The following is a 24,341-nucleotide window of genomic DNA, read 5'->3' on the forward strand; positions in this document are numbered from 1 at the left end:
GTGGGCATGCGTGCGCGCACCCCCCCCAAAGGACAGGAAATTGAGTTTAATATGCTATAGATCCATTCTAAAAATGCTCCTTTTCATCTGTAGTTTTGTTTTATGGCATTTATTTACAGATTTATTCATTTCATCCACACTCCTATAAAGGCTGAAAGTACTGATTTTTTCTTTTTTTTAAGTAGCAAATAAAGGGAGAAATCATGCAGTTGCGCAAAAGAAGTTGAGGCCTGGTAAAAATGCTTACAATTGCGAACTCTAAGTAGTGCTATGTAATAATCCTTAAGGTAGATGGAATCTTGTTCTTTTGGACTCTTACAGGCCCTGTCAATGCCCTTCTCCACACTATATTCCCAAAGATGAAGAAATGCTTTCCGTACAATTGACTGTAACTCTCCCCCAAGTTAATATGCAGCGATGATTTTTCCCCTTTGGTCTCTTTGCTGCTTTAGTAATTCTGGGAGGGCATAATTGTACTATAGCTCTTCTTAACAGGTTAGATTACACTTATGTGGTTCCACAGAAGTCCTATCTTTCTCAGGTGAGAACAGCAGCAGAACGAGCTTCAATACTTCTGAATTCATACCCAATCTGAAGAAGGAATTTCTTGAGACATGTTACTTCTGAATGCACCCAGATCTTCAGGCTTTGACCTAATCCAGTTGCCATAGAGAACTTATGTTCCCAGGAGATCCTTATCTGGGTTTAGTCTCAGATCACTTCTAGCTGGAGCAGGTCTCCTACATGGTTCTTACATTGCAAAGCCAGTGCTTAGGGTGCCAGGTAAAGTGTTAATTTGAATTGTTTCAGTGACTATAAAGCGTGAAACAGCTTTTCAAAGATCTAATCTTTTGAAGTGAAATTTTTTTCCTGGGAGCTAATAAGACGGTCTCACTGTGTAGTTGGGGCTGGCCTCGAACTTGTGTTGATCCTCCTGTCTCAGCCTCCTGAGTCCTAGGATTACAGATGTGTGCCTCCATGCCTGGTAGGGAACTAAAATTTTATATGCTAGCCTTTAGCCTCTTTCAAAATCAATGAGAAAGATGAAATCCTTTTCAAAGAAGCTTTTCTGTTTTTATACTAAGTTATTTGCTTTCAAAAAGATAAAAGTAGCAGCTGGGGATTTAGCTTAGGGGTTCTGCCGCCTGTCTCACAAGCGCAAGGTCCCGAGTTTGATCCCTGGTACAAAAAAAAAAAGAAGATAAAAGTAAATGTGAAACGGGTTACTTTGACTTTTAAATTCTTGTTATTGGAATTTTTGGAGACATTCAGATTATTCTGGCACTGATGATATATTTGTAAAGAGGTCCATCCCTTGGCTCATATTACCAATCTCTTTCCTGTGCTTGTTAGGAGGAAGTTGTTTGTTCTGTTAGAGCTGAGTTGGTAAACTAGAAGTCTCCAGGCTGAAGCCAACCTACCCTCCTGTGAGTTTATTTGGACAATGAGGGTTAAAAGCAATTCTTTTTGGAGTATGGTTCATAAAAATGTATGTCTGAGTTTTTTAAAAGTTAAAAATGTCTGATAACATCAGGGCCTTACCTGTGAAGTGTGGTAGAGGCACGTATCCCCTAAAGTTTTCTCCAGTTGGTCACAGTCCACATTGTTCCCTAATGAACTACATGTGGACCATTCATTTGTGATCCCTGTGGACTTCTCTGTCACTTGAGTTTTTGCTGAAATTATAAAAAGCTCATTATAACACCTGTATGACAATTCATTCACGGGGTGGTCCAGCCCCTTTCCTGTCAGTGCGCTTATCCATATGTACAGGCACTGAGGCTCCTAGTCACAGGTATTCTGTGCTGGATTCATGGGTCATACAAGCAATTGCTTCATCATATCGTCAAGCTCAGTAGGTCATTTAGACCTGTTTTTACCAGAGAAATGAAAAGATGCTAGAAATGAGCCAGATTTTACCTCCAGAAAATGAGGCTTTTGATGAATTACACTGGGAATGCACTTAGGTTGCCCAACCTCCCAAACAATATATTCTTTGTAGCATATAATATAAATTCTTCTAATCTAGTGTGAGACCTTGTTCTGTATTTTTGTGGACAAAAGCAAACAAAACCTGACAGAATCTTTTTCATTTAACTATATAACCTGAAGTAACTCATTAGTAAATTTCTATAGAATCCCCTTGTAACCTAGAGAGTTTACACATCTTCCAAAGATACCCAGTGTGTAACATATTAAAAAAAAACTAACTCAGTTAAAACAATTTTAAAAAGATAAGGATAATTGGACTTGGAGGAGAGAGGAAGAATAATGTGGTTCTCAGAATAATTAGGCATCTAGGTCTCTCCGTCATTTTACCTTTTTGCTAGAGCCTGTGCTGGATCATAGCCATCGAGGGAAAGCATGAACAAGATACTGAGGAGTCAGATGAAAGAAAAATATGCCAGTTGAGCTCTATTTTTGTTCTTATTGTTGTTCTCACTGTGTAGTAGGATCTCACTGTGTAGTTCAGGCTGCCCTTGAACTCACTATGTACCCCTGGCTGGCCTCAAACTCATGGTGATCCTCCTGCCTCACCCTCCTGAGTGCTGAAATTACAGCTGTGCACCACCACATCCAGCTGAGCTCAGTGTTTTATGTACCAAGCTGGAGACTGGGTTTCTCTGGGACAGGTCTCGGGGCCACCGATGCCATGTGTGGACAGAATAATGCAAGGCTTTTATGAAATAGAAACTGGTTGATTGCATGGAAAGATGGGTCAAAGACCTATTAATGTCCTATTGGTAGGGTTGAGCTCACAGTGAAGTTTTGGAAGTGATTATCTTGTGGTGAGGCTATTCTTTGTAATAACTTTCATATTTTATGACATGTAAGCAATAATGTACTTGGTTAGCTCTCTGTATATCCATATGACTTCTTAGAAATGGCTTTACCGAAGTACAGTTAACATACCGTCCACTTTGCCTACTAGAAATGTATGTCACTGTATATTTAGTGAATTCACAGGCTGATGCAGTTATCCCCACAACTTAATTTAGAACATCCTCTCACCTTCCCTGATTCCATTAGCAATCGCTCCACATTTACCAAACCCTAGCCCGAAGCAACTCCTCACCCATGGTTTGGCTTATTCTGGATATTTTATATGAATGGACTCACAATAGTTGATGTTTATTTGGACTGGCTTTTGTCACTTACCAGGATGTTTTCAAGTCCATCTGTGCTCTAACCTATTTCAGTACTACATCTCTTTTTGCTGTTACACCCTATCCCGTTAAGTAAATATACTGTATTTACCCGTCAGGAGGTGGACACTGGATTCTTCTTGCATTTTGGCTGTCATGGATAATGCTACTATAATCATTTGTAGACAAATTTTTCTGTGGATGTGCACTTCTGTTTTTCCTACATAGCAGAATTGCTAAGTTGTGTGGGAATGCTACCATTCTGAGGAGGTGTCATATTTTTGAAAGTGGCTACATCATTTTACCTTCCCTCTAGAAGTGGGAATTTTCTTTACATCTTTGCCAACATTTGTTATTGTATTTCTTTTTTATTACAGCCATACTAGTGGGTGTGGACTGGTATCTTACTCAGATACTTCTATGACTTTTTTAATTTAAAAATTATAAAATAGTTTTAAAGATCCAGTGAAATGAAGGAAAATACAATTGGTAAGTAAGCCTAGATTTGTGAAATTAAGAGCATGTGCCTGTGATTAAATTGATTTTAAAAAAATTTGGAGCCCATCTAACTCCTTGGGAATTTTATTTCAGGTTGCCTCTATGCAGTTTATTAATATTGTGGTCCACTCAGTAGAAGACATGAACTTCAGAGTTCACCTCCAGTATGAATTTACCAAGTTAGGCCTGGATGAATACTTGGATGTGAGTACAGCTATACTCTTTGGCTTCACTATAAGTATTGATTTATTACCTACCCTTAAACGTACACTTCCACCATGGCTAAAGAAGGCTTGATGCTCAGTGTGATCAGCTACTGTCAACCTAGTTAGAGGGACCAGTTTGAGCGATGGAGTCTGCCAGAGAAGCTGAATTCTTGCCGACCTTCTGGGACTTCCTGGGGTCCGGGTCTCAGATAACCTCTTACAGCCCTGCTTAGCTTTCCTCTGCTTTCAAGCTCTGTATGGTCAAGTCTCATTGCATCCTTCATCCAGGCTGCAGCACAATTTGCATTCTTGGTGACTCTGGGGAGCCCATCTGGGCAGGGAAAGTCAAACCAAGACTGCTATAGAATGATGAGTAAATGCTTAGTACATAAAAAAAATAATGAGGAAATGGCCACCAGAGACTTCCTCCTGAAGCTGTTAAATTCAGCTCAAAGTGTTTGTGGCTTTAGAAGTTCCACTTTCAGTTCTTTGGAGAGCGGAGTTCAGTGTTTCTTTTTCAGACTCCCTTGCAGAAGTGCTCAGCCAGTTCCCTGAAGTTCTTCAGTTAAGAAACAGAAAGTTGATGTGAAAATCATAAGTGGACTTGAGTAGTTATATGAGCAAAGGATATGCCCCCTCCCTTTTTTTAAAATAAAAAAAAGGGTTTTATTTTGGCTCATGATTCTGGATCAAGGCATTAGGGGTACATCTGATGATGACAGGGTGTTTCCCTGTTCTTTGACTTTTAGGCAGTTTTTGCTTTCCTTAGGGTTGGTCCATTTAAACTTGGAAGACCACTAGTGTGATAAGGCCAGGAATTGCTCACCTCCACTTCAAGGCTGTTTTTAGCTACAAAGAAATAGAAGCACTTCCCATGGGCATTTCCAGGGTTCCACTGCCCCTCTTCATTGGGGATAAAGTGAGGGGATCACACACACTGTAACCTCACTTGATGGGCAGGATCACAGAGCTGGTTACTTTCAACCTGCTAGCCTCACTTTCTACACCAGCCAGTGTACCCTCTAGTAGATGGACCTAATGTCTACAGAACCTACTCAGGGAGACCTGTCCTGGGTTTCTGGTAAAAAGTTGTTGGAATGATTTTCCTTTTTATGAAAAGACCCACTGATGTCATTAAAGTACCCCCTCGTGCTTCGAGTTTGAGATCTGTTTCCTCATTTTTATCCTCGAGACTAGGAGTACAGTATTTTAACAATACTTGTGTACATAGATCCCTACTGATGTTCTGGGCTCAGGTTTATGATGTCTTACTTTAGGCTCCAGGTTATAATGACAGGTAGTAGATAGTAACATATTAGTTAACACCTGTTACTCATTGTAAATCTTGTGAAAAGTCCCATGATGCTTCTTTTCCATTTTATTTTGTAGCCATTGCCCTTATTCAGAAATCTTTTCCAGTCCTGATTCCTAAACTGAGATGAAACATACTCTCTTTAGAACAATCCAAGGTGTGGTATTTCAGGTTGGACCTAAGTCAGAGAACTTATACAAAGCAAAGTTCCTCTTAAAAATTTAAGATTTTGCAAAACTTATTCTTTAACTTTTTCAGTGTGTTGCTTCTGCATCCTGATAAGAGGTGGTTTTAAGAGTAATATTGTAAGTGTATATAACTACTTCATTAGTTCACAAAAGCAGCCTTGCAAATGGTCATTGGTTTTAGTAAATATTTATTAGCATCACCTGTGTGCTAGATATCAGTCTAACAGCTCACCAGTCCCCAGGAAATCATAATTTGTGTTTCCTGTAGGGAAGAGTCACTGATGTACTTGGCTGCTCATTTTGCCACAGAGTTAGCTGGTTTCCTTCTGTTTGCCTCATCCGGGAAGTAGTGAACTGGACAAAGCTTGCTGATCTGTGCTTTGTGCAGCCCTGAGTATTCATGTGGGACACTGCCCTGGGGAAGGAGTCTGGTAGTTTATTCTAAAATAAGCTCAAGGTTGAATATAAACTCTCCCATTGTCTACCTCACTTCCTAACTCTCTTCCCCTGTCTGCCCCTTGGCCTCCACTGGATGCCCCATCACTACTCAGGCAAGATACCAGCCACTCCAGTCTTCTGTACTACCCAGACACGCTCGAGTTTTATTTAGGTTGTTGGTGACTGTTCCTTTTCAAAGCTGCTTTTGATTTTTCTGTTGACTGGTTTCATTTAAATAAAAAATGGTTTAGATTGCAATATAACTGCACAGGATTGGGAAGACCATACACAGCCTGGGAAATGGAAACACGTGTGTATCACATGTTATAAGTGCTTGCATGAGTTGGCGAGTAAAATGCAGTGATTCCCCATAATAGTGTTTCAACCTACATGCATGTGTCTGTGAAGATAGGCATTTATTATTAAGCAGACATGTGACTCTTTTTAATGATTAAGCTTTGGCTTGGGCTGTTTTGTAAAACAGTTTAATAAGTTTAAACATAAAAAAGGATGTTTTGTTACCTACATACATTAATTATATTATTCACTTTGTGTATGGCTCAAGACAATTCCTCTTCACTCAATGGGGCCAGGGAAGTCAAAAGATTGGACACCATGTACCCTCTTGCCAAAGCTGGATTTTTTGGAACAAATAAAACTTACAAAATTTTGGGTAGATATATTCCATTTCTACAGATAAATTAACACTACCTTACCTGGGATTCTGTTTTCTTAGAAGCTGAAACACACAGAAAGTGACAAGCTACAAGTACAAATTCAGGCATACCTGGACAACGTGTTTGATGTAGGAGCTCTGCTGGAAGACGCAGAAACCAAGAATGCAGCCTTAGAGAGAGTGGAAGAACTGGAAGAAAACATCTCTCATGTAACTATATCTCAGAAGGAGAAAAATTGCTTACGTTTCAACTGTGTGCGAAGGATAATTAGCATTAGCTTTTATGATAGTAAAAAACTTGGAGGCTATGGAATGAGCTGCAACCCCTCTGAAGTGCTTCTGGTGATCTTAGGTACAGGAGCGGGGATGATTAGCATTGCCTAGAAGGAAATGAAGTAGGGGAATTTGGCCTGAGATGAGGAAGTATTTTCTGAACGTGAGCCATTTCCTCTCAAAAAAGACACAGTTCTGTGGACATCATTAGCTAGTGTTCCTGTGAATGTTTCAGAACATTCCTCTTTCGTAATTGTACAAATTCCCTTAGACTCAACAGTAGACATTTTGGAGGAAACCAGGGAGCTTTCCCAAATATCTTCCTCTTTGTAGAAGAGTGCACTCTTAATATAATGTCATCTCTGTACCAGGACAAGGACTCAGTTTTCTTTGAGGGATATTTCTTGCCACAAATCAACTCAAATATGAGTCTGAAGGCCTTCAGAAGGTTGTTCACTTGTTCATTCATTAAAGAAGTATTACAATAGTGAAAGAATGAGCAGAAAAGCCCAAGCATTATGAGGGCCAATTCTTTTCATGAATTGATTGGCACTTTCCTTGAATGTGAAATGAATCATCTCTGTCTTAGTTACTTTCTCATTGCTGGGAAAAAATACCCAACACTAACAAGTTAAAGGAGGAAAGGTTTATTTTAGTTCTCAATTTGCAGAAGTTTCAGTCCGTAACTGGCCGGCTCCAAACCAGAGCAGCGTGGCAGAGGAGAAACAGTCCATGGTAGGATAGGCAGGGAGCAGCGACTCTTCCTTCTTCTTTTCCCTTTTTTCCATCCAGGCTATGAGCTTCTTGCTTTGTACTACCCACACTCCAGGTTGGACCTCCCTCTAGCTCATCATCCTCACCCATAACTATGCTGAACCCATCCGTGGACTAACCCCGTATCTCACACCCATGATCCAGCCACTCCCAAAAGCCCCACTCATGAGCACATAAAGCAGGGGACATCTACATCTAAACCGTAACTGTCTATTTGGAAGAATATTATTTTTCCCTTTGAACAGCCCTTGTGCGTTCCTCTGCATTTTCTGCATGTGCTTCATTTCCTTCACCACTTAGCATTACTCTGAAAATGGACATCTCCAGATCAACTGGTGAACCAAAACCCTTCCCTTTTTGAGTGCTGTAGTAACCTACTTGGTGTCTGCTTACTAATAGAATCAGCAGGCCCAATTATGATCGAACTCAATCAGCATAAATCTTCACTCTTTATCCCTAGTTCTTTTACTTATGATCCATTTCCAGTGAGAAATAAGAAAGAAGACATTGCTCAATCACAGTACCTTATGCAAAAAGCAATGATTTTACACATGGCTGATCCTGTCTGTCTCTTGAAGGCAGTCATCATGGCATGACCATACTTATAACCACTTTTGTAGCAAGCCACTTTTATTTGTAGTGCCCCTCCAAATAACTTTTATTATTTGTGTGGTTTGGGTCAAAATAAGCAATAGTATTTTCAGCTGGCTGCATATAACGTCAAAATGAAGTTTTCTAAATCAGTTTTCAAAAGCTTTTGCTTGGTGCCCCTTTCTTGGCTGGGGAGATAGACCTCCCTTCCTCTTTTACCTAACTGTTCTCTACCTTGGCTGAAGGAATGGAGAGAGACATGGCTGTGTATGTTCAAACACTAAGGAGCTGACGCATAGGTTTTATTCGGAATCGTGTAAGAATTATTCCTGGTAGAAACAGTATGTGTTTGGAGCCATATTAATGTTTCCAGAAAGCATCTTATGGAACATGCAGGGCTTCCTGCAGGCCCCTAATCTTGGATCTACATTTTCTGTCGACCAAGGACCTGATCAGAACGTTCCTGTGTTTTGACACAGCCTCCTTTTCAAAATTTTACAGTTATCTGAAAAGCTTCAAGATACAGAGAATGAAGCCATGTCCAAGATTGTGGAACTGGAGAAGCAGCTTATGCAGAGGAACAAGGAACTGGACGTTGTCCGAGTAAGTGTGAGGGTGGCAGCCACCCAGAGAGGCGTGGCAGGGTGTGTGCTCCCTCTTTAGTCTCCTTTATGTGGGAGACATTGATTTCAGGGGACTGCACTGGTGCCGCATAGTTTTTGGAATCATTTCAGAGGTGATATCAAGTGAAAAGTTGAGATATGTATATACATGAGTGTCCAATCCAATACTAGAGTTCAGTATTTCCTTATCATGTATTTTGGGAGCAACAATATTTTCCTATCTGGGGGAAGCTGATTTGATTCTGTGGGTCACCCATTTTGTTGGAAATAAAAACAGAGTATGGATTTAATTCATGCCACTTATTTATTTTTATTAGGACTGGGACTTCATTGTATTTCTTTGCTTTGCTTCTACTCAAAACCAGATTTGGTGGTTGCTATGGAAACTGAAATCACAACATAGACTAGACCTAACAGCATTTACCAAAAAAAAAAAAAAACCAAAAAAGCAAAGCCAAACCAATCCATTTTATTATCAGATAATCCCAGTTATTTTATTTGGCTTTAGGGTTGTTTTACCTTATATGTCAGGTATTTATGGAGTGCCATCCTTGTGCTTGTAATTGTGCAAACCCTAGAAACAGCCACATGCCTGGAGGGTTTTCAGGCAAACGGCTTGCCTTTATGCCACCATTAATGCAATGGCACATTTTATTTGATGGTTATCATGTCTGTCTGTGTTGCTTGACATTCTGACACATCCTCCAGTTAACTCTAGGAAATTTATTTTCTGGCACACGATCGAGACACAGTTGTAGCATATGGACTCAATTCAAGTTCAGAGTCTTAGATTATTAATAATAGACAGGGTGTGAAGAATGTTTCCCTGCCTGCTGGAGGTTTGTGGTGAGAGTTCACATGTGCAAGGCCCAGCAAGTAAGTTTAGCTCCATAAAACTGTTTCACCTAATAAAGGAACCAGGGCAGCCTTTGAATTGAAAATTGTAACTTTTGTTTTCTGCTAAAAACTTAGACAGAAGTAAGTAATTAGTGAAGGGAAGCTTTGTCCTGTTTTGTTAACTGCATTACTAAGGGGAAAATGGTAGAACGATTGCTGTCCTGAACTCGGTGAAGGGCCATTATGAGGGCCAGAGAAATCCATTCAAGGACAGTCAGTCCCTGGCACTCATGAATAGGTTCTTCCTTGCTTTGCAAATTTTTTAATCCTAGTCTGTTTACTATCCAAGTCAGATTTAGGGTTTCTTTGTCTGTTGTTAGCTGATATGTGTATCTAGGAGTTACAAATGAATTTTAAAATAAGTACAAGGAAAACATGCTGCACTACCAGAACAATCTTCAGGATATTTCAAAATCAGCTTTTGGGAATAAAAGTCATATCGGCTTTGTTCCTTTCCATCTGCAGGGAAAATCGAGTTAGCAGCATTTAGTAGATGGAAAGAGCTTTGATTAACAGTAACAATTATTAGAATATATTGCATGCATTACAACTGTAATTAATAATTACTAGCACTGTATAAGTTCTGGCCGAGTTTTGTAGAATTCTTATTTATGTGAGTATCCTTTTTCTCTTTTTAAAGTCACCTCCTTTATCCTTAGTTTGTAAATCTGATGGTCGTAAGTGTGGATGCCATATGAAGACAAACTCTTGACTATGGACTCTTTTCCAGGAAATCTACAAAGACGCAAATACCCAAGTTCACACATTAAGAAAAATGGTCAAAGAAAAAGAAGAAGCCATTCAAAGACAGTCTACCCTGGAAAAAAAGATTCATGAACTGGAGAAACAAGGGACCATTAAAATCCAGAAGAGGGGGGACGGGGACATCGCCATACTGCCAGTCATGGCTCCTGGCGCATTGTCCGCAGGCTCCGAAGCAGCAGTGGGCAACTGTGTAGGACCGGCTACTGGGACCGCCACGGCAGGACCCTTGTCCCCACCTCCTCCACCACTGCCTCTGCCGTCTGACACACCTGAGGCAGGTAAGAAGCTTTCACAAGAGAACTAAGGCAGCATTGGGATGTCTGTGTTTCTTCTTTTACTAATTATTTGTGTCCTTTGTCTGCTTAGGATACCGTGTTCTTTTATGTACTGAATTGAAGAACTGTTTACATTTTGAAATTAAGGTTATAAATATTCACATCACCATGTTACATTATTTTTTCCCCATTTGTCAGTCAGGGAATTTTATGGTCTTGAAAGCAATCCTTTCAAGTATTTTGTGTTCACATACTTTATATGTGACATGCTGCAAGAATACCATCTCTCTGTTTCCAGAGTCAATGTGTGTGTTTTCTTCTTTAGCGACAAATGGTCCAGTGACACCACCCACGGCACCGCCTCCCCCTCCCCCACCCCCACCTCCTCCTCCTCCTCCTCCTCCTCCTCTCCCGGGGCCTGCAGCTGAGACTGTGCCAGCTCCTCCTCTGCCACCACCCCCTCCCTCTGCACCCCCGCTGCCCGGGATGTCTTCACCCACAGTGGTTTTCAACTCAGGATTAGCAGGTAAGAGCACAGAATACTGAGGTACTCATGTAAGAAGAACTCATTTTTTCTTATCTCCAGAAAGTGAAGGCCACTCTTCCAAACACCAAGTCTTTCACAGTGACATATCTCCTCTTAGTAGAGGAGCATTTCTGTGATTGTAGGCAGTACAAGGACATAGTCAGACGTGAGAAGCACTGTCCTCTGTGTGTGCTTTGTCACACTCCCAGTAACAAGAGGTTCTGATGGCTCACCTCATCTTCCACCTTGCCCGGCCCCACCCAGAGAAAGGAAGAGATGAGGTACCTTCTTTTTTTTTATTCGTACATGTTTGCAGGCTTACAGTGCATGTAGTTCCTAGTCATCTTGGGGAGTGGGTACATGTACACCAAGTTACCTGGCTGAAGAGCAGTGCGTTTTTGTGAGCTCAACAGACACTTCCTGGACACCTGTAGTGGCCAGAGGCTAGGTTAGGCAGAGGCATTTTTAAAAGTTGTTTTTGAAATGTTGTCTAGATAAGGGGGAAGTGCTTTCCTGTGTATTTATTGATACAGGCTTCCAGGCATGACTTCTGAGCATTTGAGAACAGTGGAGCGTTTAAGTGGAAGGTGCTGCCAAGAGCAGTATATGCCTGTTGTAAAAGTCTCCCAGATCTATCACGTGGGCCTCCTGTTAACCAGAAGATAGTGCAGCATCCTGCCTCATCAGAAATGAAAAGGAGGTGGGCAAGTGAAAGTTGCTCTAATGCCTTGGAATATTAAGTCCTTATTTTTGACTCTCAGAAATGAATTTTTACACTTTTGTATAACGCTCCAAGCCATTTCCGAGTTGTGGAATATTTCCTGGGCGTTGGGAATCACTCTGAGGTTTCTATCTCTGTGATACTGAGGAATTTGCTTTCTCATTCACTGCAGTCTGTTTGTGGGTTCTCTTTATTTACTCTGAATTGCCACTCTAGTAACCTCTGCTTCTGAGGCTGCCTTTTTCAGATGCTTTTCCCTGAAGTCTAAAAGTCTAAAAGACAGTCTGAGCTGTGCAGGTTTCCTGTGTGCAGCTTTCCAGTCAGTCACTAGGGCTAACTCATCCGAGTGACTGGAGCCCGTTAGGACATCTGAAAGCTCCCCATAACAAATGCATTCTACCCAGATTTCTATAAAACTGACAATGATCCAATAAAATGCCTGTTTAGAGTGATGTTCCAAGTAAGTTAGTAGCTTATTTCTGCCCGTCTTCCCATCTATCACTTTTTTCTAGAACTTTTTATTACTTCTGAAGAGAAAAGTTGCTGGAGAGTCCTGGTGGAACTGTTGGATTATGGAATGTAAATAAACAGACCTCCTACCAAGCCCTGGGAATCTATTCCATCACCAGGCTGTTCTCAGTGACTGTGTGGGAACCCTAACTGCTCTGTGCACCTGGGCTCACTGATGGGGCTTTCCTTGTAGCCCCTGAAGAGCGCTTGCTGTGAGATGTGTCTGCCATGCTGTCTCATTTAGGGCTGCTTCCTTTCTCCCTGGCAAAAGCTGACGTGTGATTCAGCATCTGCTTCCATTCACCTGAGCTCTGACATAGGACTCACAGCCACTTTGGCAGGGAAGGGACAGGAGACTGAGATGTGCAGGCTAGGGCTTCTTTCTCAAGGTGGTATCCCATCTGTTTGATTGTTTTTTGTTTCTTCTGCTTGGGTCCTTGCTACTAATTTCCAAAACTTGTTGCTTCTCTTGACTGCCTTGAGTTCAAAGTGTCACAGTCTGTGCTTAGCTGATAACTGGTGGCTTCAGGGCTGCCACGTTCGGAAGTCTTCCCCGTGGTGTCATATGCAATTTGGAGGACAGTAGGTGGGATTGAAAAACCTCCTGTGTGGTCCTGTATGTGTCCATTAAATGATTGTAAGAAACATCTTGTTTTAGAAGATGCAAGGATTCCAAGATCCTTATGAGTCTTTGATAGCTTGGGATCAGGCATTTCCCTCAAGGCCTTTAATTGCATTATTATTTATCCTTAATTTGGCTTTCAGTACTTAGTGATTGAAGCTGATTTTTGAGATGTTTTTCTGCCCCCCCCATCTTCCTTCTTCCTCCCCCTCCTCTCCCCACCCAAGAGGCCACACAGAATCAAGTAGAATTTCCCAGTAGAATAGAAAGGCTGAGTTGATGCCCCCGAGAAGTCAGACTCTCATGATGTCACTGGGCTTCTAGATCCACAAGTGACAGAATCTCTTATGGGCAAAGAGCAAGTATATTCTTAGGAGGCCAAGAGGAAGTGTCCATTGTTTATTTCTAGAAGAGAGGGTGGATTTTTTGTTCTTTATAAAGAAAATGTTCGTAGTGTGAAATATGCATTTGAAGCATAGGGCTTACTTCCTCGGATCTATGCTAGGAAGATCTGGCTCCCTTTCCCAAGGTAGGTCACTAGGGATGCTGGGCAGTCCACGATGTTGGCTGTCTCGGGAAGATGAGTTTGGATCCTCTCAGTGAGCACTTGGACCTTTGCTGGTTATTTTTTTATTGGGAAATTGTTTCAATCCTGTGGAACACTTAACCAGTATGTGGTCTACTAATAGACTATGGCTATTTGGAACAATGACAGTGAAATACATTTTTTTCTTTCCCTCTTCTAAACAGGATAAAAAAACATATAAGGTAAAGTGAATTTTCAAGGCAGGCCTGAATGGAAATGAACTTTTGTCTCTCTGCTGCCTTGTGAAATGTGTCCAAAGAAGCATGAAATTCTATGCTAAGAGTGCGTGAACCGCTGAGCCACTTGACTCTAACCATATCTAATTTTTTTGTATTTTCTCTGTTCTTTCTGCTTCCACAAAAGATGGGCCAATCAAGCTTTTCTGTAGGTTGCTCCTCACTGAGTGTGTTGAGTACTTGCCTTGTGTTCCTGTTGGTCACATTGTGCCATGACATTTTTCCACTCCATCTTACTTTGATCCATTGCATTTTGACACTGTGTCTGTAGCGAGTCTGGGTGTTGGCTGACTGTTACCCCAGGTTTGCCCATGTTTTAATGGAACCTGTAAGGACATTATTATCTTGTAGGCAGGCACCCTTGGTTCATTTACCATATTCCCTTTCCTCTTAGGAAAGGAGTGTTCTTTCTTTTTTGTTTACTTTTCATACTTGGGTCTAAAGCTTTATGTCTAAAAGGATTTCCGATTTATTTTAAGGAAAACAAGGAAAGCTGCTTGTTGACCCTTTCACAGAGCCCCCCCCCCCCCCACTGGTCTGTGGCTTACCAGGTAGAGCCCCACTGACTGGAGACTCCATCTAGCCTGAGCTCTGGGAATGTATGTCACAGTCACCTGACTCACCCTCCTGTTCTTCCCACCCCCACATTCCAGTCAGGAAAACTCCTCCCAGGGAGAGCTTTCTTGGCTGTGTTCTGACCTAGTATTCCTAGGGTTAGAAGGAGGGTAGCTGCCAAGGGGAGAACTTCTAACGAGCATCCTGAGCCAGCAGTGTTCGTGGAGGGGAGGCAGGATGCCAGTGGCGTCAGCCTGTGTCACCCTAGTATGAGAGGCTCCCACAGACCCACCCGACTCTCCCCCACATTGCCGGAGTGCCACACTAGCCTAGGAAGGTCTCTTCCTTTGTGCCATAGAGGACATTGGTTTTCCTGGGTGGCATAGCCACAAAAAGGACGTACAGTGAGAACCCTGATGGTTGGGAGTAGGGATGAAGTGGTGAAAGGCCTGGTTTGGCAAAAGCTGTGTCTGTGTTCTTGCATGCTCTTGTGTGGATTTATCAGATGACATTCCTGCTCTTTCTCTGGCCTTTGTAACTCTGGAGGAATGAGAGGCACCATCTGTCTTCCTGTTTCAGTAAATGCCACTGAGGCAGGCAGGCAGCCAGCCAGGTAAGAGCACAAGTGTATGTTGCTTTTATTTTGTTCTGAGCTAAAGGGCTAAAGTTCTTCTCCATTCCTTGCTACTGATGGCAAATGATGGGCTACATGGTGAAAATGAATGTGCATAGCTAAGTGGCTTGGGACAACTTCTTTATGGTGTGTAATTAATGCATCGAATTTGAAGCGACTTACCTTTTTTTAGCACCTTTCCTGAAAGTGAGAGGAGCTGGCATTCCTTCTGGGCTCCTAAAACATGGCATCCTCTGCATTAAGAGGTTTTCAGTATTTTTACTGTATTCATTGATACCTCCTAGTTGAACACAGCTGATTCCTGGGGATCACTTGCTTTCTAAAAAGAGGAAGAGGGACTACTAGCATTCCTGAGAAGCAGTGCAATTTCTTGACTTTTTCGTACCCCTTCCATCTTGTTTATCATGAGATGTCTTAGCAGCCAGTATAATCTCCATTATTGAAGTCACCCACAGGCATGTGTTGCCCTGGCTGAACAGTACCTTTCTTGATGTCCCATTTCTGGTGATTTCAGCAGACACTGTCCACGATCGCTGGTCATTTGTTAAGGTTTGTTTGTAAGTGTGTTCTAGAATCAAGAATTTAGGATGTCAACATCTGATATTATTTGCCCTCTCTGCTGTCTCATAACATTAGTTATAATTTTTTGCTTTCCAACATTTTGTGTTAAGCATTGTATCAATATGGTAACTATAAAGTAGCAGTCCATTTGCCTGCATAAAAAAACCAACCAAACAAAACAAAACCCTGACCCTTAGCTTTTAACATAAAGGTGTGTTCAGTCAACCAAATGAGGGCCTTGAATGGCTCTGGTCAAGTCCATATGTAATGTTTTCTATATTAAAATACACTTGGGTGCCTCTTGCCCACCTTCCTCCAGTGTTAAAAAGTGTCGCCTGTAAGGACTGTTGTCTGATTGTTGGTTTTTGGTTTTTTTTTTGAGACAGAGTCTCGCTATGTACTTCAGGCTGGCCTTGAACTATGTAGCCTAGGCTAGCCTTGAACTCACAGCGATCCTCCTGCCTCAGCCTCCCGAATGCTGGGACTATAGACCTGCACCACCACGCTCAGCTTGTTTGATTGTTCTTGAGGATTGTGGCATCTTGGAGGGATCTTAATTTCATTCTCTTTGATATCCTTAGCTGTGAAAATTAAAAAGCCAATCAAGACGAAGTTCAGAATGCCAGTGTTTAACTGGGTTGCTCTGAAGCCCAATCAGATCAATGGCACAGTCTTCAATGAAATTGATGATGAGCGAATTCTGGAGGTATCTTTCCAAGAGTTCCAAGCTGGGGGGGTCTTTGTGCAACAAAGTCAAAATGGGTGCTCTGTTAACCTGCAAGTTTCACTAGCATAGTGCTAGTGTTTTAAGTGCCTTAATATAAAGAATAAACAGATTTATACAGAAAATAAAATTGGTCACTATAAGGCAGATCGAAAACTGTGTTTAAAATATTAAAATAGAATAGTTTTGGGTGTCAATATATGCCACAAAAGATGTGTCTGACAATCTCATCCTTTATAAGAAGCCTTTTCTGAACAGTGTTGATTAAGGACTCAATTTTGACACTCGCCGTCTTGTTTAATAGTTTTAGGGTGGTGGCTGTCTATACAGCTGGTTATTGGAGACAGCTGAATTGGTTGGTTGGAATCAGCGTTATACTTAGGACATTCCCTTTGGTATATGTGTTAATAGTTTTGCACCCTGACCAAAACAGGAACAAAAATAGCAAGAATGGCCAAAGAGAAGTACTTAATAGAAAAAGATTTTTTCTTTATCTGCTTAAATGGTGGTTTTAGGGTTTAATCTTTAAGTAGAATACAGCTTGTAATGTCAATTCCTCTCCACCCTAGGATTTAAATGTGGATGAATTTGAAGAAATATTCAAGACAAAAGCCCAAGGCCCTGCCATTGATCTTTCTTCAAGCAAGCAGAAGATGACACAGAAAGGATCAAGCAAAGTGACATTACTAGAAGCAAATAGAGCCAAAAATCTTGCCATAACTTTAAGGAAAGCTGGAAAGACTGCCGATGAGATATGTAAAGCTATTCATGTGTAAGTTCAGGGCGTTCTGGAAAATTATATTATAGTAAGGTTAGAATAGTGATGAAAATAAGAAAATTATGAATTAGTAGATAAAAAATTTAATAGTGGGGCAAGAGCTGATGTAAAAGACTTCTATACTTCTGAGATTCTCCTTATTACATGGTGCCATTTCAGAGTTGAATAAGATGCCAACACTGATAAAAGTGAACTGGAAGTTGCTGCTGTAGTGCTGTATTTGAATAATTAATCATTTTGGAGGAATAACATCGGGATTGTGACATCCTTTATTGTCTTGGTCTGCTCTTTTATATAGGCCTACAGCAATGCTTACATAAAAGGAAAGTTGAGCTGAGAGTGGTAGATGTTAAGAAAAGGGAGACATTTCAGTTTTCTCTGGAGTATGTGGAATTTTATCCAGATTTATTGAATACAAATTTGATGGCATTTGTGGAATGATATAATTCAATGCCAGATGCAAATATGATACAGATGCATATTTTAATTCATAACAATAGTAATGTGAATATTGTTGCTCTTAGTACTTCCAGGACACTTTAAACAAAGTTCATTTTGTTTTTAAATTCTTGAAGTGCAAAGAAGGCATTGGCTTTATATATATTTATAAAAAGGATCTTATGGACATGGTGATAAGTATGTTATTAAATGTTTTAAAAAGTACTTATTCATAAATTGCTATTTTGTAAATTTTGGTTAGAGACTCATTCAGGAATTTATGACCCTAAGAAATCCTTTGCTCTGATTTGGTCTTTGGCCAGGGTCATAATCTAATAGTATAGCGCCTCCTACAGTTCGTTATGATTTCTTATATTGAAACCTGATAGGCAGTCTGGTTTTAACACATTCACGACAGGGCCATAATTTATACATCTCGCTGCTGGACAGCTTTTACCCCCAGTGGTACATGCAGAACTGTCCCATGTATTACTGTACCATTTCAACCACCAGTGGTACGAGCCGTCCGATGGGAGTGCTGTGTATGTACCACTGGTTGTTCAAGCTGGCAGAAACATGTTGATCTTGATATACCTTGTTTGTCATGATGATTTAAGTATAATTCTGTTATTTTGCCAAACAAAGATTAATCTTTGACTTTTGGTTTAATTGAAATGTTTCACAAAAGTTGCCATATATTCTGTAATTGTGCATACAGACTAATCTTGATTGGCAGTACTTCCCAGTGGCTCAAAACCATGTTCTTGAACCACTTAACCATTAGATTTTTCAACCTTTCTTCTGCTTTCTCCTGTTGTGATTTACTCTCGATTTGGAGAGGTTCAGAGCTGCCCCAAAACTATAAGATAGTAAGGGCCGGGGATTTAGCTCAGTGGTTTCACTGCCTGCTGCGCATGCGCAAGGACTCAAGTTCGATCCCCGGTACCAAAAATACTATAAGATAATAGCCTGGAAAACCAAGGGGTGCAGCTACATTAAGGTTCGAGTTGTTAGGAAGGACCAATCCTGAGTCCTAATGCCTAGTCAGGACGCACTCCCAGGGTGGAGCCTCCTGGTACAGCTGTAGGAATGTGAGACTTGTTTGTTTTTTTTTTTGGTACCGGGGATCGAACTCTGGTCCTTGCGCTTGTGCAGCAGGCGACAAAACCACCGAGCTAAATCCCCGGCCCTGAGACTTGTTGACTTGGTAGCAGATGCACTGGATTGGATGGGAGTAGTCAGAAGGGTGGCTTTCTCTCTAACGCTAACGTGTCCACGTTGTCTTCAGATTTGACCTGAAGACACTGCCTGTAGACTTTGTAGAATGCTTGATGAGGTTCTTGCCAACTGAAAATGAGGTGAAAGTCCTTCGGCTCTATGAGCGGGAAAGGAAGCCCCTGGAGAACTTGTCTGATGAAGACCGGTTCATGATGCAGTTTAGTAAGATCGAGAGGCTCATGCAGAAGATGACCATCATGGCCTTCATTGGGAACTTTGCTGAAAGCATTCAGATGCTGACTCCTGTAAGTGACCAGCAGTGGCGGGGGAGGGGTCCAAAGACATCATCATTTAAAAAAAAAATCTCCCAGAATTGTATTTGGTGTAATGGGCCCTAAATTGCTTCTATGAACTTTCTAGATTACATTTTTTATTTCAGCTATCATTTTCACATTGAGTCTGCAAAGTAAACTGAAAAGTAGTAAATTTTCCTGTTCCATATTGGTATTCTCCAAAGAATTTTCTGGGACCGTAGATGTCTTCAGGATTTCAACAGACACTTCTGTAGAGAGAACAAGGAAAACCATTTTCTTGACACATCCAATGTTTCCTGAAGATAGTAGTCTTCTGGCTGGATTGGTGTGACTAAAAATGTGACTGTATTTCTGTATCTTTCTAGTTCTGTATCTTTAGTTTCTGTATCTATATGCTTTCATTGGAAGCATTGAATTCGGCATTTCTCTTGGAAGTTTGTTACAGTGGTCTGTGGTGACCTACACATAATAGCACACTCTCTCTCATTTCTTGTGTTAATTTGCTGAACGTTTCAGTTTGTTCCCAGTTCTGTTCTAAGTTAACTTTTTAGTTGCTGCTTACGGTAAGCAGACAGTCAGTGCTTATTGAACATGTCTGCTCAGCACATGTCCTGAGAACTTCTGGAGAGTGTTGTGTCCATTTGCCTTCACATGTTCCCCCCCGCCCCTTTCTTGGACAACTCCATTTATTTGAAAGCACAAATTGTGTAAGATGAGAAGTGGTAGGCTGGGGACTAAGTTCTTCCAGAAGAAGCTGTTCAATTCTGGCTCTGAGCCTTACTGGTTTTTGATTGTGGCAGATTTTGTGATAAACAAGTTCCTATGTTACTTGTTATGGTGAAGAATTTTAGAGAAGGGCTTGCATGTAACGATGTGGTTACCTAAGACTTGGTTGGACAACTCAGTTTGTTATGCTTGGGAAAATAGAATGTCATTATTAAGACTTCAGGTTCTAGCCAGGGATGTACCTCAGCACACTCCACCTACCTGGCAAACACACAGTCCTGAGTTCAATTCCCAGTACTGAAAAATAAAAAATAACTAAAAAAGGACTTAAGGGTCTAAATGTGGGTCTGTTGTTCTTTGTTAGTTTTTAGTTTTCAATTAGTTTCCTATTTTTAACATATCTTTTTTTCCCCCCTCCTTCCTTCCTTTGATTGGAATTTAGCAACTGCATGCAATTATAGCAGCATCTGTCTCTATAAAGTCATCCCAAAAACTCAAGAAAATCCTGGAGGCAAGTGAAATTTTCCTTGTTTATGTGTGTGGAGAGCTGACTGTCAGCTGCTGACCAGCGCCTGCGGAGCTGCCCTGATGGGCTTTTCTCTCTCTCTTGCAGATCATTCTGGCCCTTGGAAACTATATGAATAGCAGTAAACGAGGAGCAGTTTATGGATTTAAACTTCAGAGTTTAGATCTGGTGAGTGAACTCAAAGGAATTTGAGAGTGCTGTGAAGGACAGACAGCTGGCAGAGATTAAGTCCTGGAGCAGGAGAATCTGCTGTTGGGGCGGAGGGGGATATTTTAGTGAAGATTCTCTGCAAGTGATAAGATCAATTGGTACAAATTTTCTGGAACACCCTTGGACCGTGAGGATTTAAAACCTTAGAAATACTCAGACCCTTTCCCTCAATATTTCTATTTCTAGGACTCTTTCCTCAGAAGTCTGAATTATGAATGTTGTATTTTATTTATGATTATAAATAATTAGTAATAATCTAAAAGTCCATTGTTGGACTTCCAATAATGATTATGTTGGAATAACAGTTAATACAGTGATCTAGCCCAGTGTTGTGGCCCATGCCTATAATCTCAGCACTTAGGAGCGGAGACAAGGGGATTGCCCACCAATACAAGGCCAGCCTGAACTACATAGCAAGACCTTGTCTCAAAAAACCAAAACACAAACCCAAAAACAAAAGTAATGAGTTGTTGTTTAAATACTGCTAAAATACTTGTGTTTTCAGAGAAATATATAATTTCATGTGTAGAAGAGAAAGAGAAGTCGAAATTACAGGTGTAGTCTAATATCAGCTGAATAAAACATGCAGGAAAATAGACTGAATGGGAATAGACTAAAGTGTGCCCCGTGGAACAGCTTCCCCAGGCGTCACCCGGGTGGAATGTTTGTCTGTGTACTGACTGTCCTGAGTTTCCCTTGGGCAGGTCTCGTTTCCACCAGTCAGTTCTAATATTTATTTGATAACATTGTTGTTTTTATATTTCCTGTTATATTATAAAAATTAATGAACTACGCAGTTTTTGGTCATCTGTATTTAAATAATTGGACTGGTAAGTGTTTAATAAGTTAGATGGAATTAAGGAATGTTTAAAAATTTTTTTATACTTTTCTGTGTTGTCTTAATTTTTTTTCCCTGCACAAACAAAGGTGATCTCTTTTTTTGGAGTCACTTGATCCATATGAACAGGACAAGAGAAAATCCTTTGTGGAACTCTGTTCAGGCTGTACAGGCCTAATATGGCTTCCCTGTGAGGAATAGGGCCAATGGCTAAATCCCCAGAGCAGGGGGACATAGTCGTATAACAGAGCATCCAGTCAGTTACTGTTCTGCCTCCCCTGCAGGACCATGGTGAATGCCACACACGCTGGTCCCTCGGTCTCTGTGGAGGGTGGGCTCCACCACCCCAGGCATGCTAAAATCCTCAGACACTCAAGTCCCTTATCTGCAGTGGATAGAACCGATTCTCCCCTGTACTTTAAATCATCTCTGGATTACTCACAATACTTAATACAATGGAAATGATTCACAAGTAGTTGTGGTTGAGAGTGCAGATGTGAAACGTGCTGATCGGAGGGGCAGCTCTATTTTCGGCCTTCAGAAGCCAAGGAAGAAGAGTGCTGCTGAGCTAAGTGGGAAGACCGCAGTGTGGAAGCCTTGTGGTGTCGGGGCACCTGCATGCATTGGTGGCTCCCCTTTGTTTTTGCTCCAGTTGTTCCTTATGAGGAGCTCTAACGCTGGAGTCATCTTGCTCTACACCCCGGGAGGTGGGATGGCAGGTGCAAGAGTGGGTAGTTTGTGTAAGCAGGGCAAAATCCGAACCATGCTTGGTTGCTTAGAGTCAGTGCTAGCATTAGCATTTACCCCAGTTGATCAGAAAGTCCTGAAGTCAGGTAAACAGCAGTGAGCTGGCTCACCAAAGAGTATGCTAAATCTGAATCTCTCCTGGGGATGTTCTTTTGCCAGCCTGTTGGGCCATTGCACTCGACTCCTCACTCTACTTACTCTGGCAGGGAGTCACCTGGTGAGCAACTTTCCCCACATCCTCACTCTTGCGCCTAACCCATGCCCCCTTTTGGTTTCAGCTCTTGGACACAAAGTCGACAGACCGAAAGCAAACGCTACTGCACTATATATCAAATGTTGTCAAGGAAAAATATCACCAAGTGTCCCTGTTTCATAATGAGCTTCATTATGTGGAAAAAGCTGCTGCAGGTACATAATTTCAGCTCTTAACATTACTCTTGAATATTTAATGCTTTAAATTATGAGGGGACCATTCCCTGCTTAAACACACACTCTTCAGAACACCTTTAAAAGGTAGGACCACAAAGTCAGAAGCTCTGAGCTGCAACACATGGCCACTGTGCTACCCCTCCCAAGAGCAGCTGTAATGTTGGCACGAGGCTGATCTCTCTCCATGTCTTCACTGTGAAGATCCAAGTCCTTGGGACTGGTGTACCTACCCTGTCCATTCATTGCCCTTTTTGTTCTGTTGCCATTGTATGAGATGAGAATCTGAGAGTTAACCCTCTACAAACACTTTCAGTTTAATTTCTTGCTATCCCACTTGCTCAGATGTGGCAGCTCTAAATATTATGCCATTGCCTCACCACTAAATTACCTGTACTTCTTGATTGTTACTTTGCTGTGGCATTTTATGTTTCCCTTCAAATCATCAGTGACTGCAAGATAGCAGGGATGTGCAGGGTAACAATAACCACATAATAGGTGAAGAATTGACATTTTTAGAGACTGTCTTGCCCAAGGATATTCATGGGTAGAAAGCGATAGAAACAGGACTGGAACCCAAGAGTTCTTGTTTTTCATATGGTATCTAGCATCTAATGCACCATGTCCTCTCAAAAGAGTGTTAAGTTTGAAAAAGGGATGGGGGTATGCAAATTGATGTTGGAATTACAGGCTCTGATTTTCCATTTGTGATCTTGAAGCATGACAACGAGTGTTGATTGTAAATTTAGAATCCTGAGGCCTACATTAGACTTTCTGAATCTTTTAGGGTGAGGCCCTTTATTCCTCAGCGAGGCTAAATGGCTGTTGCTTCTGTGTTCGTATCAAAGAGCATTATGCATTACCCTCTCTTACAAGTTTTATCAAATTTTACTGTAACAATTTGCATGTCCATTGCAAACTTTACAATTCTGAAAACTTTTTAAATAATTCATTTACCCCCCTGGAAGATTGGATGGTGAGAATAAATGAATGTGCAAATAAATAAATGAAATGTTATGCTATTGCTGGGATAGATGCCATGGAGATTGAGAATCAGGTAGAAATGATTTTGTGACTAAAGAACGGGCTAGCCTGACCCACTGAGGGCTTAGGGCTCACTCAGGCAATGATTAGGCACTCAGGCAGTAGGAGTACATTTTGTTTGGCCCAAAAAGTATCATTCTGGAAAAAGCGGTGAGAAAAATGGAGAGTAGACTGCTCTCTGGCCAGTGTTCTGTGTTCGTTCTTGGTGGGCCAGCCTAGGTTCTTCATACCTTTACTCATGTGTTCTTTCCTCCTTTATCTGTGTACTTGGCACTGTCAGAAGTATTGGGGAATGAAAGAATGAGAGGGAAATGCACTCATTATTGTAATTTATCCATGTACAGAGCTAAGCTAAGCAGCAAAAGAACCAGAAGTGGGACCAACCTTTGGAAAGCTGGCTCGGGAGGATTAGAGGTGTGTCTGCTATGAGCAGAGGCCATACTGCAGATGGAAAGGTTCCTGTCAAACCATTTTGGAGTAAGGAAGGGTTAAGGAGAAAGAAGTTACCCAGGGTTCCTTTGAGTCTTAGAGGTCAATACAACTAAAATTCAACGCACTGCCGCCCCCTGCTGGAAAGCCACAGAAATGCAAAAGAGTCAAAAGAAATGTACTAGAGAATGAAAGACCTTGTGCTCGTCCCGGACACTTCTGAGCCTGCAGGCCAGCCAATAGGCTGCTTCCTGGGAGAGAAATGAATAGCTGTGCATTGCACTGGATTTGGATTCCATCATTATTGCCT

General features: G+C 41.3%; 1 protein-coding gene across 17 annotated transcripts in view; it reads left to right on the forward strand.

Moving 5' to 3' along the window:
- The window catches only part of Fmnl2 (formin like 2), a 303,824-nt gene that overhangs the window by 267,125 nt on the left and 12,358 nt on the right, over positions 1-24,341 (forward strand). For 9 of the 17 annotated variants that reach the window (XM_013067527.3, XM_013067528.3, XM_013067526.3 and 6 more), the window contains 12 exons: positions 3,738-3,848; positions 6,525-6,674; positions 8,604-8,705; positions 10,353-10,665; positions 10,988-11,188; positions 13,991-14,011; positions 16,195-16,319; positions 16,907-17,109; positions 18,842-19,076; positions 20,254-20,322; positions 20,425-20,505; positions 22,411-22,540. In XM_013067527.3, the coding sequence (XP_012922981.1) occupies positions 3,738-3,848; positions 6,525-6,674; positions 8,604-8,705; positions 10,353-10,665; positions 10,988-11,188; positions 13,991-14,011; positions 16,195-16,319; positions 16,907-17,109; positions 18,842-19,076; positions 20,254-20,322; positions 20,425-20,505; positions 22,411-22,540 (1,741 nt within the window). The remainder of the gene's footprint in view (positions 1-3,737; positions 3,849-6,524; positions 6,675-8,603; positions 8,706-10,352; positions 10,666-10,987; positions 11,189-13,990; positions 14,012-16,194; positions 16,320-16,906; positions 17,110-18,841; positions 19,077-20,253; positions 20,323-20,424; positions 20,506-22,410; positions 22,541-24,341) is intronic. The other 8 variants (XM_004870012.4, XM_004870009.4, XM_013067533.3 and 5 more) reach the window with 2 other exon arrangements.

Source organism: Heterocephalus glaber, unplaced genomic scaffold (genome assembly GCF_053883595.1).
Source record: "Heterocephalus glaber isolate CG9 unplaced genomic scaffold, H.glaber_assembly_v1.0 deba00001097, whole genome shotgun sequence".
Classification (NCBI taxonomy): domain Eukaryota; kingdom Metazoa; phylum Chordata; class Mammalia; order Rodentia; family Bathyergidae; genus Heterocephalus; species Heterocephalus glaber.